The 14,964-nt window shown below is 45.7% G+C and overlaps 1 protein-coding gene across 1 annotated transcript in view; it reads right to left on the bottom strand.

Moving 5' to 3' along the window:
• LOC124787542 (toll-like receptor 2) overlaps positions 1 to 12,909 on the bottom strand; it is a 135,698-nt gene extending 122,789 nt beyond the window's left edge. The window contains exon 1 of the mRNA XM_047254347.1: positions 12,701 to 12,909. Within this exon, the coding sequence (XP_047110303.1) occupies positions 12,701 to 12,877 (177 nt within the window). The 5' untranslated portion in view covers positions 12,878 to 12,909. The remainder of the gene's footprint in view (positions 1 to 12,700) is intronic.
• Between the last annotated feature and the right edge of the window lie 2,055 nt (positions 12,910 to 14,964).

Raw genomic sequence — 14,964 nt, 5'->3', positions numbered from 1 at the left:
GTCCACTGGACCTGACGGGATACCAATTCGATTCTACACAGAGTACGCGAAAGAACTTGCCCCCCTTCTAACAACCGTGTACCACAAGTCTCTAGAGGAACGGAAGGTTCCAAATGATTGGAAAAGAGCACAGGTAGTCCCAGTCTTCAAGAAGGGTCGTCGAGAAGATGCGCAAAACTATAGACCTATATCTCTGACGTCGATCTGTTGTAGAATTTTATAACATGTTTTTTGCTCGAGTATCATGTCGTTTTTGGAAACCCAGAATCTACTATGTAGGAATCAACATGGATTCCGGAAACAGCGATCGTGTGAGACCCAACTCGCTTTATTTGTTCATGAGACCCAGAAAATATTAGATACAGGCTCCCAGGTAGATGCTATTTTTCTTGACTTCCGGAAGGCGTTCGATACAGCTCCGCACTGTCGCCTGATAAACAAAGTAAGAACCTACGGAATATCAGACCAGCTGTGTGGCTGGATTGAAGAGTTTTTAGCAAACAGAACACAGCATGTTGTTATCAATGGAGAGACGTCTACAGACGTTAAAGTAACCTCTGGCGTGCCACAGGGGAGTGTTGTGGGACCATTGCTTTTCACAATATATACACTCCTGGAAATTGAAATAAGAACACCGTGAATTCATTGTCCCAGGAAGGGAAAACTTTATTGACACATCCCTGGGGTCAGATACATCACATGATCACACTGACAGAACCACAGGCACATAGACACAGGCAACAGGGCATGCACAATGTCGTCACTAGTACAGTGTATATCCACCTTTCGCAGCAATGCAGGCTGCTATTCTCCCATGGAGACGATCGTAGAGATGCTGGATGTAGTTCTGTGGAACGGCTTGCCATGCCATTTCCACCTGGCGCCTCAGTTGGACCAGCGTTCGTGCTGGACGTGCAGACCGCGTGAGACGACGCTTCATCCAGTCCCAAACATGCTCAATGGGGGACAGATCCGGAGATCTTGCTGGCCAGTGTAGTTGACTTACACCTTCTAGAGCACGTTGGGTGGCACGGGATACATGCGGACGTGCATTGTCCTGTTGGAACAGCAAGTTCCCTTGCCGGTCTAGGAATGGTAGAACGATGGGTTCGATGACGGTTTGGATGTACCGTGCACTATTCAGTGTCCCCTCCACGATCACCAGTCGTGTACGGCCAGTGTAGGAGATCGCTCCCCACACCATGATGCCGGGTGTTGGCCCTGTGTGCCTCGGTCGTATGCAGTCCCGATTGTGGCGCTCACCTGCACGGCGCCAAACACGCATACGACCGTCATTGGCACCAAGGCAGAAGCGACTCTCATCGCTGAAGACGACACGTCTCCATTCGTCCCTCCATTCACGCCTGTCGCGACACCACTGGAGGCGGGCTGCACGATGTTGGGGCGTGAGCGGAAGACGGCCTAACGGTGTGCGGGACCGTAGCCCAGCTTCATGGAGACGGTTGCGAATGGTCCTCGCCGATACCCCAGGAGCAACAGTGTCCCTAATTTGCTGGGAAGTGGCGGTGCGGTCCCCTACGGCACTGCGTAGGATCCTACGGTCTTGGCGTGCATCCGTGCGTCGCTGCGGTCCGGTCCCAGGTCGACGGGCACGTGCACCTTCCGCCGACCACTGGCGACAACATCGATGTACTGTGGAGACCTCACGCCCCACGTGTTGAGCAATTCGGCGGTACGTCCACCCGGCCTCCCACATGCCCACTATACGCCCTCGCTCAAAGTCCGTCAACTGAACATACGGTTCACGTCCACGCTGTCGCGGCATGCTACCAGTGTTAAAGACTGCGATGGAGCTCCGTATGCCACGGCAAACTGGCTGACACTGACGGCGGCGGTGCACAAATGCTGCGCAGCTAGCGCCATTCGACGGCCAACACCGCGGTTCCTGGTGTGTCCGCTGTGCCGTGCGTGTGATCATTGCTTGTACAGCCCTCTCGCAGTGTCCGGAGCAAGTATGGTGGGTCTGACACACCGGTGTCAATGTGTTCTTTTTTCCATTTCCAGGAGTGTATAAATGACCTAGTAGATAGTGTCGGAAGTTCCATGCGGCTTCTCGCGGATGATGCTGTAGTATACAGAGAAGTTGCAGCATTAGAAAATTGTAGCGAAATGCAGGGAGATCTGCAGCGGATAGGCACTTGGTGCAGGGATTTGCAACTGACCCTTAACATAGACAAATGTAATGTATTGCGAATACATAGAAAGAAGGATCCTTTATTGTATGATTATATGATAGCGGAACAAACACTGGTAGCAGTTACTTCTGTAAAAGATCTGGGAGTATGCTTGCGGAACGATTTGAAGTGGAATGATCATATAAAATTAATTGTTGGTAAGGCGGGTACCAGGTTGAGATTCATTGGGAGAGTCCTTAGAAAATGTAGTCCATCAACAAAGGAGGTGGCTTACAAAACACTCGTTCGACCTATACTTGAGTACCAGATCGGGTTGACGGAGGAGATAGAGAAGATCCAAAGAAGAGCGGCGCGTTTCGTCACAGGGTTATTTGGTAACCGTGATAGCGTTACGGAGATGTTTAACAAACTCAAGTGGCAGACTCTGCAAGAGAGGCGCTCTGCATCGCGGTGTAGCTTGCTCGCCAGGTTTCGAGAGGGTGCCTTTCTGGATGAGGTATCGAATATATTGCTTCCCCCTACTTATACCTCCCGAGGAGATGACGAATGTAAAATTAGAGATTAGAGTGCGCACGGAGGCTTTCAGACAGTTGTTCCTCCCGCGAACCATACGCGACTGGAACAGGAAAGGGAGGTGATGACAGTGGCACGTAAAGTGCCCTCCGCCACACACCGTTGGGTGGCTTGCGGAGTATAAATGTAGATGTAGATGTAGATGGAGATGTAGTTAAATTGAAGTAGATAGCTCTGTGAATTAGTGTGCGTGGAGGACATTTTAGGAACCGGAATAAAACAATAATTGCATCCTTGTACAGACCTTCCAACTCGCATCATACAACTTCTAAAAGGTTCAAAGAAAACTTGAGTCTCATTTCAAGCACGCACGCGATTCATATGATTATAGTTCGTGGTGATTTCAATTTACTCTCGATATGTTGGCGAAAATACACCTTTAAACACGGAGGTATGCATGAAACATCACCCAGAAGAGTGCCAAACGCATTCTCTTAAAATTAATTCAAGCAACTAGTTCATAAGCTCACTCGTATAGCATGCAGTTGTGAAAACACACTTGACCTCTTAGCAATAAGTAATCCTGAGCTAATAACGAGCATCAAAACGGATACAACAATTAGTGACATTGAATATTGTAAGTCTCAAATCCTCCAAAAAAAGCAGATAAAAATTCACTTGATGCCTTCCTGAGAGACAATCTCCACTCCTTCTAAATTAACTATGTACGGTTAAGTGTAGACAAGATGTGGCTTGAATTCAATGAACTAGTATCGACAGCAACTGGGAGATTTATACCAAATAAATTATGAAACGACGGAGCTGACAATGGGTCAAAACACTGTTGCAGCAACAACGAAAAAAATACATGCCAAATTTAAACGAACGCAAGTTTCGCGATCTTTTTTTTCAGAAGCTCGAAATTTAGCGCGGACTTCAAAGCGAGATGCTTATAATAGTTTCTACAACGAAGCATGGTCTCGAAATCTGGCAGAAAATCCTAAGAGATTCTGGTCGCATGTAACGTATGCTGACGGAAAGACACGATCAGTGCCTTCTCTGAGCAATAACAATGGAAATACAATCGATGACAGCGATGATAAAGCAGAATTATTAAACACAGCTGTACGAAATTCCTTCACGAAAGAAGACGAAGTAAATATTTCAGAATTCGAGTCAAGAACAGCTGCCAACATGAGTAACTTAGTAGTATATATCCTCGGTGTAGTGAAGCAACTCGAATCACTTAATAAAAGCAAGTCTTCCCGTTCAGATTGTAAACCAGTTAGGTTCCTTTCAGAGTATGCTGATACGATAGCTTCATACTTAACAATCATTTACTACTGCTCTCTGGGCGAAAGATCCGTACCCAAAGGCTGGAAAATGGCACAGGTCACAACAAGAAAGGCAACAGGAGTAATCCACTAATATATATGTAGCAGGATTTTGGACCGTGTGTTGGAACATTGTGAATTACCTCTAAGAGAACGGTCTATTGACATATAGTCTACAAGGATCTAGAAAACACAGTTCTAGTGAGACACAACTAGCTTTTTACTCACATGAAATGTTGAATGCTATCGACAAAGTATTTCAAACTGGTTCCACATTTCAAGATTACCAGAACGCTTTTGACACAATACCTCACAAGCGGCTTGTAATCAAATTACGTTCTTATAGAATATCGCGTGAGTCATGCGACTGGATTGGTGATTTACTTTCAGTGAGATCACAGTTTGTAGGAATTGAGTTAAACAAAAGTGATTTCCGGCGTTCCTCAAGGTGGTGTTATAGGCCCTCTGTTGTTCCTTATATACAGGTATATAAACTTTTTAGGAGACAATCTGAGCAGACATCTTACATTGTTTGCGGATGATGCTGTCGTTTGTCGTCTCGAAAGGTCAGCAGAAGAAAAAACCAGTTGTAAAACGATTTTGATAAGATGTCCGTATAGTGCGAAAATTGGAAATTGGCCCTAAATAAGGAAATTTGGGAGGTCATCCACATGAATGCAAAAAGGAATCCGTTAAACTTAGATTACTCGATAAATCAATCAAGTCGAAAGGCCGTAAATTCAACGAAATACTTAGGAAATGCAATTATGAATTGGAAGGAACACAAAGAAAATGTTGTGGTGAAGGCGAACGAAAGACAGCGTTTTATGTCAGCACACTTAGAAAATGTAACAGATCTGCTAAACAGACGGCCTACATAACGCTTGTCCGTTCTCTTTCGAGTGCTGCTGCGCCGTGTGGGATCCTTACCAGATAGGACTAACGGAGTACATCGAGAAAGTTCAAAGAAAAACAGCACGTTTTGTATTATCAAGAAATAGGGAAGAGAGTATCACGGACGTAATACATGATTTGAGATGGATATCATTAGAACAAAGGCGTTTCTCGTTACGGTGGGATCTTCTCACGTAACTTGAGTCACCAACTTTCTCCTCCGAATGCGAAAATGTTTTGTTGACGCCAACTTACATAGGAAGGGACGATCATCATAATAAAATAAGGAAAATCAGAGCTATCTCGGAAAGAAATTGGGGTTCATTTTTTTCACTTTCTGGAATAATAGAGAATTATAGTCAAGTTGGTTCGATGAATCGTCAGCTAGGCACTTAAGTGTGATTAGCAGAGTAGCCACGTAGACGTATATGCAGGTGAATGAAGAGACAGAGAGTTAACATGTGTTATGTGATCTGAGGCTTTCCCTGCATATACAGGGTGTTACAAAAAGGTACGGCCATACTTTCAGGAAACATTCCTCACACGCAAATAAAGAAAAGATGTTATGTGGGCATGTGTCCGGAAACGCTTAATTTCCATGTTAGAGCTCATTTTACTTCCGTCAGTATGTACTGTACTTCCTCGATACACCGCCAGTTGGCCCAATTGAAGGAAGGTAATGTTGAGTTCGGTGCTTGTGTTGACATGTGACTCATTGCTCTACAGTACTAGCATCAAGCACATGAGTACGTAGCATCAACAGGTTGGTGTTCATCACGAACGTGGTTTTGCAGTCAGTGCAATGCTTACAAATGCGGAGTTGGCAGATGCCCATCTGATGTATGGATTAGCACGGGGCAATAGCAGTGGCGCGGTACGTTTGTATCGAGACAGATTTCCAGAACGAAGGTGTCCCGACAGGAAGACGTTCGAAGCAATTGATCGGCGTCTTAGGGAGCACGGAACATTCCAGCCTACGACTCGCGACTGGGGAGGACCTAGAACGACGAGGACACCTGCAATGGACGAGGCAATTCTTCGTGCAGTTGACGATAACCCTAATGTCAGCGTCAGAGAAGTTGCTGCTGTACAAGGTAACGTTGACCACGTCACTGTATGGAGAGTACTACGGGAGAACCAGTTGTTTCCGTACCATGTACAGCGTGTGCAGGCACTATCAGCAGCTAATTGGCCTCCACGGGTACACTTCTGCGAATGGTTCATCCAACAATGTGTCAATCCTCATTTCAGTGCAAATGTTCTCTCTACGGATGAGGCTTCATTCCAACGTGATCAAATTGTAAATTTTCACAATCAACATGTGTGGGCTGACGAGAATCCGCACGCACTTGTGCAATCACGTCATCAACACAGATTTTCTGTGAACGTTTGGGCAGGCATTGTTGGTGATGTCTTGATTGGGCCCCATGTTCTTCCACCTAAGCTCAATGGAGCACGTTATCATGATTTCATACGGGATACTCTACCTGTGCTGCTAGAACATGTGCCTTTACAAGTACGACACAACATGTGGTTCATGCACGATGGAGCTCCCGCACATTTCAGTCGAAGTGTTCGTACGCTTCTCAACAACAGATTCGGTGACCGATGGATTGGTAGAGGCGGACCAATTCCATGGCCTCCACGCTCCCCTGACCTCAACCTTCTTGACTTTCATTTATGGGGGCATTTGAAAGCTCTTGTCTACGCAACCCCGGTACCAAATGTAGAGACTCTTCGTGCTCGTATTGTGGACGGCTGTGATACAATACGCCATTCTCCAGGGCTGCATCAGCGCATCAGGGATTCCATGCGACGGAGGGTGGATGCATGTATCCTCGCTAACGGAGGACATTTTGAACATTTCCTGTAACAAAGTATTTGAATTCACGCTGGTACGTTCTGTTGCTGTGTGTTTCCATTCCATGATTAATGTGATTTGAAGAGAAGTAATAAAATAAGCTGTAACATGGAAAGCAAGGGTTTCTGGACACATGTCCACATAACATATTTTCTTTCTTTGTGGGTGAGGAATGTTTCCTGAAAGTTTGGCCGTACCTTTTTGTAGCACCCTGTATGCTCTTTGAAGGGTTCTCGTGTGTCCACGAGGTTACGAACTTCTAATACCCACGTGAAGGCAGAGGATCACGATATCCGTGATATTCCTGAAATCTACAATAGGTTGTGTTCTGTTGACCTTTTACGTAGAGTTTCTTGTAAAGACAGAACCCACACAACTACACGGAGTACCCCACGGTCTGCCCCAACGATCGGAAAGCAGTCAAATTTGCACGTATCTCTTTTATTACCCATAACACGTGAGACTGTCCCACTGTCAATGCACCATGTTAACAAAATGATGGCCGCGAGTTATTTCACGCTGTTGCATTGGGTGAGCACTCCCTCTCCAACATGGCTGCCACTTTGCCACCATTGTGGTACAAAAAAAGCGATAGAAACGAATTGATAATGATTCCATTATTGGTTACTTTCACTTTTGGTGAACCTAAAATAAAGTTGCTGCAGGACATTTCAGACATTTCGATAGGACAAAATTCAGCAAGTGTAACGACAGCGAGGATTCTGAGACGATAGTCTCATTGGACGTGACAGCTCCAAAGAAATTCTTTCGAGACGACGTTGTTTGGGACTAATTTATTCCTCCATAAATATATCGTACAAGAATTATTCTGAATCTATTGTCTTCAGCTTATTTTCATGGCCATTACAACACATAAAGAGAGCACAATAACACATTTAAAAAGTTTTCAGCTAGCTAGTGTCGTATTTCCAGATAATCACCCCAACTTTCGACAGCGACGAACGATATAGGTGGCTGACAAAACTCCGTTCGACCATTACTTGAATATTGCTCGTCAGTATGGGATCCGTACCAGATAGGATTGATACAGAAAGTAGGGAAGATCCAAGGAAGAGCAGCGCGTTTCGCTACAGGTTCTTTTAGTAAGCACGAAAGCGTCACAGAGATGATCAAACAGTTGCAGTGGCAGAAAATGCAAGAGAGGCGCTGTGCACCACTGTGTGGTTTACCGTCAAAGTTCGGAGAGTGTACATTGCTAACAGAGTCAAAAAATTGCTTCTTCTCGTGTATATCTCGCGAAAGGTCGTGAAGATAATATCAGAGAGTTTGAAGCAATCGTTCTTTCCATTCACGACGGAAACAGGATAGTTCGGAAGCGACAATGGTGCACAAAATGTCCTCCGCGACACACTTGAAGGTGCCTTGCGAACTAAAGATGTTGATGCAGAAGCCTGTATATCGCAGTCGTAAAAAGTTTGACAACTGAGGCTAGCGACTGTCTTACAGCTTCGACAACAGCATCTCAGCCGTGAAAGTGTTGGCGACGCAGTCCATAGGCCCAGAGACATGGAAGCCTGAAGACATTACATCAAGACTGTTCGATGGATTTAGTTGGGCAGTCCATCCAAATGTGTCAATAAATTCCGTTCAAATGGCTCTGAGCACTATGGGACTCAACTGCTGTGGTCATCAGTCCCCTAGAACTTAGAACTACTTAAACCTAACTAACCTAAGGACATCACACACATCCATGCCCGAGGCAGGATTCGAACCTGCGACCGTAGCAGCAGCGCGGCTCCGGACTGGAGCGCCTAGAACCGCACGACCACAGCGGCCGGCAATAAAATCCGTCGACGCAGAACTATTGTGGATCTAGCGTTATCGCATTATGCACGGAAGTTATTCACTTGCCTCATTCTCAGTGGTGTCTTGTAATGTTGTGACTCGACAGTTGCTTTAGACTCCGGTTTTTCCAAAATACTAAACCCGCTTACCCATATCCCCAGAGATGGCTGCATCTTGAATTTCTGCTTTGTTGTACAATTCACATTTCGCCCATTCCGGAAATAACTTATGGTGGCTACATCTAATTGAAACGTTAATGACGAAAGTCTTCAGAAACGTACAAAAATGTTTCCATTCGACAATATTTTGGTCTGGTGCAAGCATCTGTGGGATGCATCTCGCACAGACTGCGCGGTAAACAACGTCTCGTAACATTTCGTCTAAAGCGTTACAGTCGACATTTAAAGCTTAACACATAATTACTTACTCGCACTCAATCACCACGGCCGAGTTTATAGAGACGTTGTTCATTATGATGGATGGAAGCTGAGCGTGTTCGATAGTGGTTTAAGTGCACTGCCTTGCACTACATACGTCTGTTGAATTATCTCCACACACTCTTATCACTCGTTGATAGATATTAGTGGACGTAATTTATCCAGTAGCGAGGAGTGCAATGACACGTATCTACACTGCCGGAAAAAAATTAGTACACCCTTGTAGAGCTCTCCAGTTCACCCAAGCTGGGACACACATATTAGTACGTTGTACAGTCACCACAGCTGATATTGCAAGCGCTGACTCTGGCATCCAGTCTATCGTACAAATGGCGAATACTGTTCTGGGATACATTATGCCCCGTCAGCTCGACCTGTCCACATAGATCTATAAGAGTTGTTGGTTGACGAGTCGCACGAGTCAATTCTTGTGTCATAGACGTAGTCTGGAGATCACACTGGCCAGGGAAGTTTCCGCCCATCTTATAGGGCACGTTGAGTCTCACGGTCAGTGAGTGGACGAGCATGATCTGTTGGAATAACACATCACCTTCCTGTCACAAAAACAGCACAAGAATGGGTCACTGCATTCTGCATGTATCGAGCGCGGTTAGCGTCCCCCCCCCCCCCCAGAGATACCAAAAGTGACTGAGTGTAGTCACTTGGAGAAACCCAGACCATAAGGCCTGGGGTGGGGCAGCCAGTGTGGCTTGGATGAATACAGTCTACGAGACGGTGCTCACTAGTTCTGTGTCTTACTCGCAAACGACCATCACTTGCGTGCAGGCAGGATCTGCTTTAATCGCTGAAGACCACGTCGCGCCATTCCATCTCCCAAGTGATCCTCTAAGGCGCCAGGCGAGTCGTGCACGTTTATCCTGTAGCATAAGTGGAATATGGGCCAGAGCTGTGTGTGTGTCCGTAGTCCCAGTGCTAATAACTGGTCTGCAACCGTGTTGACATGTCTGGGCTAATAACCCATTTTCTTGCACTTTCGTAACCGTACGATCTACCACTGCTGTCCTTACAATACGACGATCCTGGTCGGCGTCTTTGCAGCATGGATGTACAGAAACTCATTTACAGGTGTGAGAATGATCATGTAACCACTGATAGCAACAACGTTGAACAACTGCGGTAGTACGTCCAACTCGTGTGCCACTTCTCCGAAAGAGCTATCCTGCTATTCAGAAAGTCACACTTCGAACTCCCTTAATTGGCTATAGCAAGCACGATTGCGTCTCCATGGTATGACTGCCTGCCTGCTTGCTTCACACTTTTGGACCTCACCGAGCCTTCTGGCTGTGAGCACTCTCTATTGAAAGGTAGACACAGATGTTGTGCTCTGTTAGTTATGCCACAATGCTATCTGTTGTCGGACCACGTTGAAACCATTATCAGTACATCTACTATCCCCTAGGTCGGTTTCCTAAACTGACAAACGTCTGGGAGAGCGGTGTCCTGACCACGTGCCCCTCCATTTCGCATCGAGTGACGCCTGTGGGCTGAGGATGACACGGCGGCCTGTCGGTACTGTTGGACCTTCACAGCCTGTTCGGGTAGAGTTTAGTTTTCTTTACTGTCCTCCAGGTGGCAAATGTCGTCATTGGATAAAAATCGACATAGTCTTTCCAGATGTACTGATTTTTTATTCTGGCAGTGTGTTTTACATGTACTTCGATGTCTGACGTAGTACTGGAACTCTCGCCTACTGGTGTCACAGGACAACGAAAACAACATGACAGCAGTGGGATGAAGTAAAAATTAGGAGTACATCAACATAGTTTGGCTCGGAAACTCAAAGTCAACGAAAAAAATAATATGGAGTAGTTAATTACGACACTCTACATGCTGTAAAGAGGACGCAATTCACAATATGTTTTGTGGAATGTATTATTCTCTAGCTTGACTGAGCTCCAAGATATCACCTTGAAGAAACTAAAACGAAACATCTTCTCTGTATTTACTGATCACACATCCGCAACAGCCAAGAGATTCTGCGCAATGTCTTACTGAGCGACATTCCTGTAGGGCTGTGGTGAAACTCTGCATGTCTTTATCTTTCAGTGTAGTTACCTGAAGGGATAAGTCACGTAACTACAACTATCAACAACAACACCGTACTGGCTTTGTTTCAGGGAACGATTGCCTGAACCTCTTGCTATGCGAAGAACCCCTAAATTTGAACTTTCAAATTCTCCTCTTTCAAATGGCTCTGAGCACTATGGGACTTAACAGTCCCCTAGAACTTAGAACTACTTAAACCTAACTAACCTAAGGACAGCACACAACACCCAGTCATCACGAGGCAGAGAAAATCCCTGACCCCGCCGGGAATCGAACCCGGGAACCCGGAACCCGGGCGTGGGAAGCGAGAACGCTACCGCACGACCACGAGTTGCGGACTTCTCGTCTTTCTTCTGGTGCTGTCATCATCAGTTCATGGCTACTGTTGGTGGCGGTTTATAGACGTACGAATGCGAACAATAGTTTTAATTTTGCATATAGCAGATTGCCAGATTTCCGCAAGTACTCGAACATTGGTTCAATTTCTGAATCCAGATAGATACTCCGCAAACCGATGTGAGCGCACTGCAGGAAGTGCTTAGCATTTTCTAATCGTATATGGAGTGCGGGAAGAATGCCTCTGTGCGTGCAGTGATTGCAATCTTGCAATCACCGTTGCTAAGGGAACGATATGTACGAGGCTTGAGAATATATGTAGATTATTCACTCAATGCCGGTTCTTGAAATTTTAAAGAGGGCTTTCGCAGTACGATTTGCGTCCAACTTAAAGAGTCTAACAGTTCAGATTCCCCATAATTTCCGTGACGCGTTCTTGTGAATCAAACAAATCTGAGACCAGTCCTGGCGCCATTCTTTGTATACGTTCATCGTATTTGGTATGTGTCGTACACACGTAAGCAATAGTCTAAGATGGGATTCACAAGATATTTGTACGCACTTTTCACCGTAGAGTATGTTTTTACAGTATCTTGGCAATGAATTGAAGTCCGCGGCCAGCCTATGTAATCATTCCATTTCATATCCCTGCAAATCGTTAACCCCAGGTGTTTGTCTCACTTGAGTGTCTCTGTGAATTGTAGTAGTAGGATGCACCTTTTTTTTTTAGTTTAGTGAACTGCATAACCCGACGTATCTATACTTTTACAGTAAGTTGTACCACTTCGAATACTTATCAAGATGTGATTGAGCATTTAGAAGCCTTCTTGAGACAGTATGTGATTACAGATAACTGCATCATCAGGAAAAAAGTGTGAGGTTATTGCTAAGACATTAATATGGAACATGAAGGGAAAACGTCTCGACACATTTTTCTGTTGCACGCCTGAACTTATTACGTTTTACCTCTAGTGGGCCTGGTGCATCCAGCAAGAAGAAAATGTACTGAGACTTCTTAAAGCAGTTATTTTGTTCTGAGTAACCGCAAAGGAAGTAACTCTCATTAGCCAAACACGGAGCCGCAAATTTCAGCTGCGCATGCACCTGCGCCGCACGGAGTGGCCGCGCGGATTGAGGCGCCATGTCACGGACTGCGCGGCCCCTCCCACCGGAGGTTCGAGTCCTCCCTCGGGCATGGGTTATTTTATGTAGTGTGTAGGTCTAGGGACCAATGACCTAAGCAGTTTGGTCCGTTAGGAACTCACACACATTTGAACATGCAGCGGCGGACAGTACCTGTTGCTCAGTTCCGTTGACGAAGGAAAACCGGCAACCCTCCAGTGGCTCCACGTCTTTCATTTCATTGCACGCGAGGCTGCCGATGTCTATCTCCTTGTATCGGATCTCACTGGCTGCTGAAGTTGGTAAGATGAGCAACGCGAGCGCCAGAGGCGGGACCCACGTGGCAGCCATGGCCGGCGTCGCCCAGCTGCTGCGACACTGCAGCCACAGCGCTGGCTGCCCGGAACGTGGTCTGCGGGAGAGCCTCCCCCACCTCCGTGCCTGGTGAGCGAGGTCGTGCTCTCCCCTCCTCCTGCCCGTCACCGACGTCGCTCTTACGTAGCGACGGGGACAGCTGTGCGGCCTCCAGAACTGGTTACACGGGAACTGCACCTCACAAGACGTCTCTGTCCATCCGTACGTTTGGCGCATAGGTGCGGATCCAGAGTTCGGTTCTGGAATGCGTGCGTGTGTGTGTGTGTGTGTGTGTGTGTGTGTGTGTGTGTGTGTGTTCACACAGGTATGGAGGGAGGGAGGAAGACATGGTTCACCTCTGCCTCTGTCTCTCCTCCTCCCAATACTTGCCGTCACACCCACTTTTAATAATACTAATTTCTTTACACCGGAGAATAATACGTTACTTTAGAATAACGCCCAAGTTACCACAATAAGGAAATATTAGTCTTTGGAAAGCCGAAAATTTGAGAACTGTATGTGTCATGCAATTATTTTGAAAATAATAAGGGGAAAAATCTTTCACAACTTCGATAATGTCAGAATTTACACAATATAAAATCGAAGTTAACAGCATTTCACCAAGGACTACAACACTGAACAGATGTCAGCAAAATCTGACTATACGACCGTGTAAATGAGGAGAACACTTAAATAAATTCATTTTGGATGTTAGGCCCTGTCCATGTGAAGCGCTAAAAACAGTGATGCAGCCTTGTAACCAAGATGATTTTATTCAGATTCACGCCTGCCGTGTAATTATATGAAGAGAATGCTGTGCCCTTATCTTTCTGAATTGTTACTGGTCATGTCGCAGGCCCATCCACGTAGGCAGGCCTTCAGGCGAGCAAATTAGAAGTATCCTGCGTCAAACGTAGATATTATGTTAAAGAAATCCGTGCCATTTTTGAGATAGTTTTCATGTTTATTTTCCAAAATCGAGTAGTGAAATTTCGAAACTAGTTTATGTAATAACATAAATCTCTCTGATAGTTTTTGAGGAGGCGTGGGAGGCTAGGTAATTTCTCTGATGACCCGTTGGATACCCGTTCATTGGTGGGAACTACGAAGGAAGAATCTGAAAGCATTTGTACTACAAACGGATGTTAGAATTTAATAATACAAACATGGTGTATGTAAAAATTCAGAAACTTTAGGAATTTATTCTCGACATCAAAACATTGCAAAAAATTCATATAAACACTCGTCCGTAGGTCCCTCTTTAGTGAGATTTGAAAGCATTTAATATTTACAGTAAAAAAATGAAACATTCATCAAATACGTTTATACATATCAAACTATTTATTATTCATGGTTAAAAAAGTGATATATTCACCAAAAATATTTACATTTTAAAAAGTTGCTCGAAGTGAAGAACTCTTGCTTTCATGTATCCTGTGAACCAGTATTACAAACTTTGCTGATCGTTGTGAAAAATTAGTGCTTTGTTCCGTACTCAGGCGAATGCATTTTGGATATGCTCCCTCACATCGACTATGGATACGGGAGTTGTATACATCAGACCGGCACGGCTGCTTGGCCGGCTGGTAAGCACGGTGCGACACGCCATAGCAGCTGCTTTTGGCCGACTAATACAGAGGCTTCCGGCACACCATTCATGAGTCAGTTAGTGGTACCATAATTATGTATCCTCTGCCAAACACAATCAGGTGGCTCGCGGAGTATCGATATAGATCTACTTGTAGACTGTGCAGCATCGGGACTGACTGCGGTCGGAGTGGTTGCACTCCTTCAGCCAGCCGCTGAGCTGTCGTCTGTGCGGCAAGTTTTATTCGTAGAGAGATCAGCCAGTTGCCCTCGAGCATGCTTTTATTGTGGTCTCTTCCGCTTCAGCCGTTTCCAGGAGAGGAGGTTTGTATCTGCTTGCTGTTGCTCGGTGCCTCCGCCGTCGGTATGCCTTGGCGCGGACGCCGGGGGGAACGGCTAGTCTTCTGCCTGTACGAACGCCACGCTGGAGAGTCGTCGCGGCCATAAGACTGTCTTGGCCAAGGCCGATAGCTCGCAACATGCGCAACGCCATAGTT

This window comes from Schistocerca piceifrons, chromosome 1 (assembly GCF_021461385.2).
Source record: "Schistocerca piceifrons isolate TAMUIC-IGC-003096 chromosome 1, iqSchPice1.1, whole genome shotgun sequence".
Taxonomy (NCBI): domain Eukaryota; kingdom Metazoa; phylum Arthropoda; class Insecta; order Orthoptera; family Acrididae; genus Schistocerca; species Schistocerca piceifrons.
Note: the sequence above shows the minus strand (reverse complement) of the source record. Positions and strands in the feature narration are given on the sequence as shown.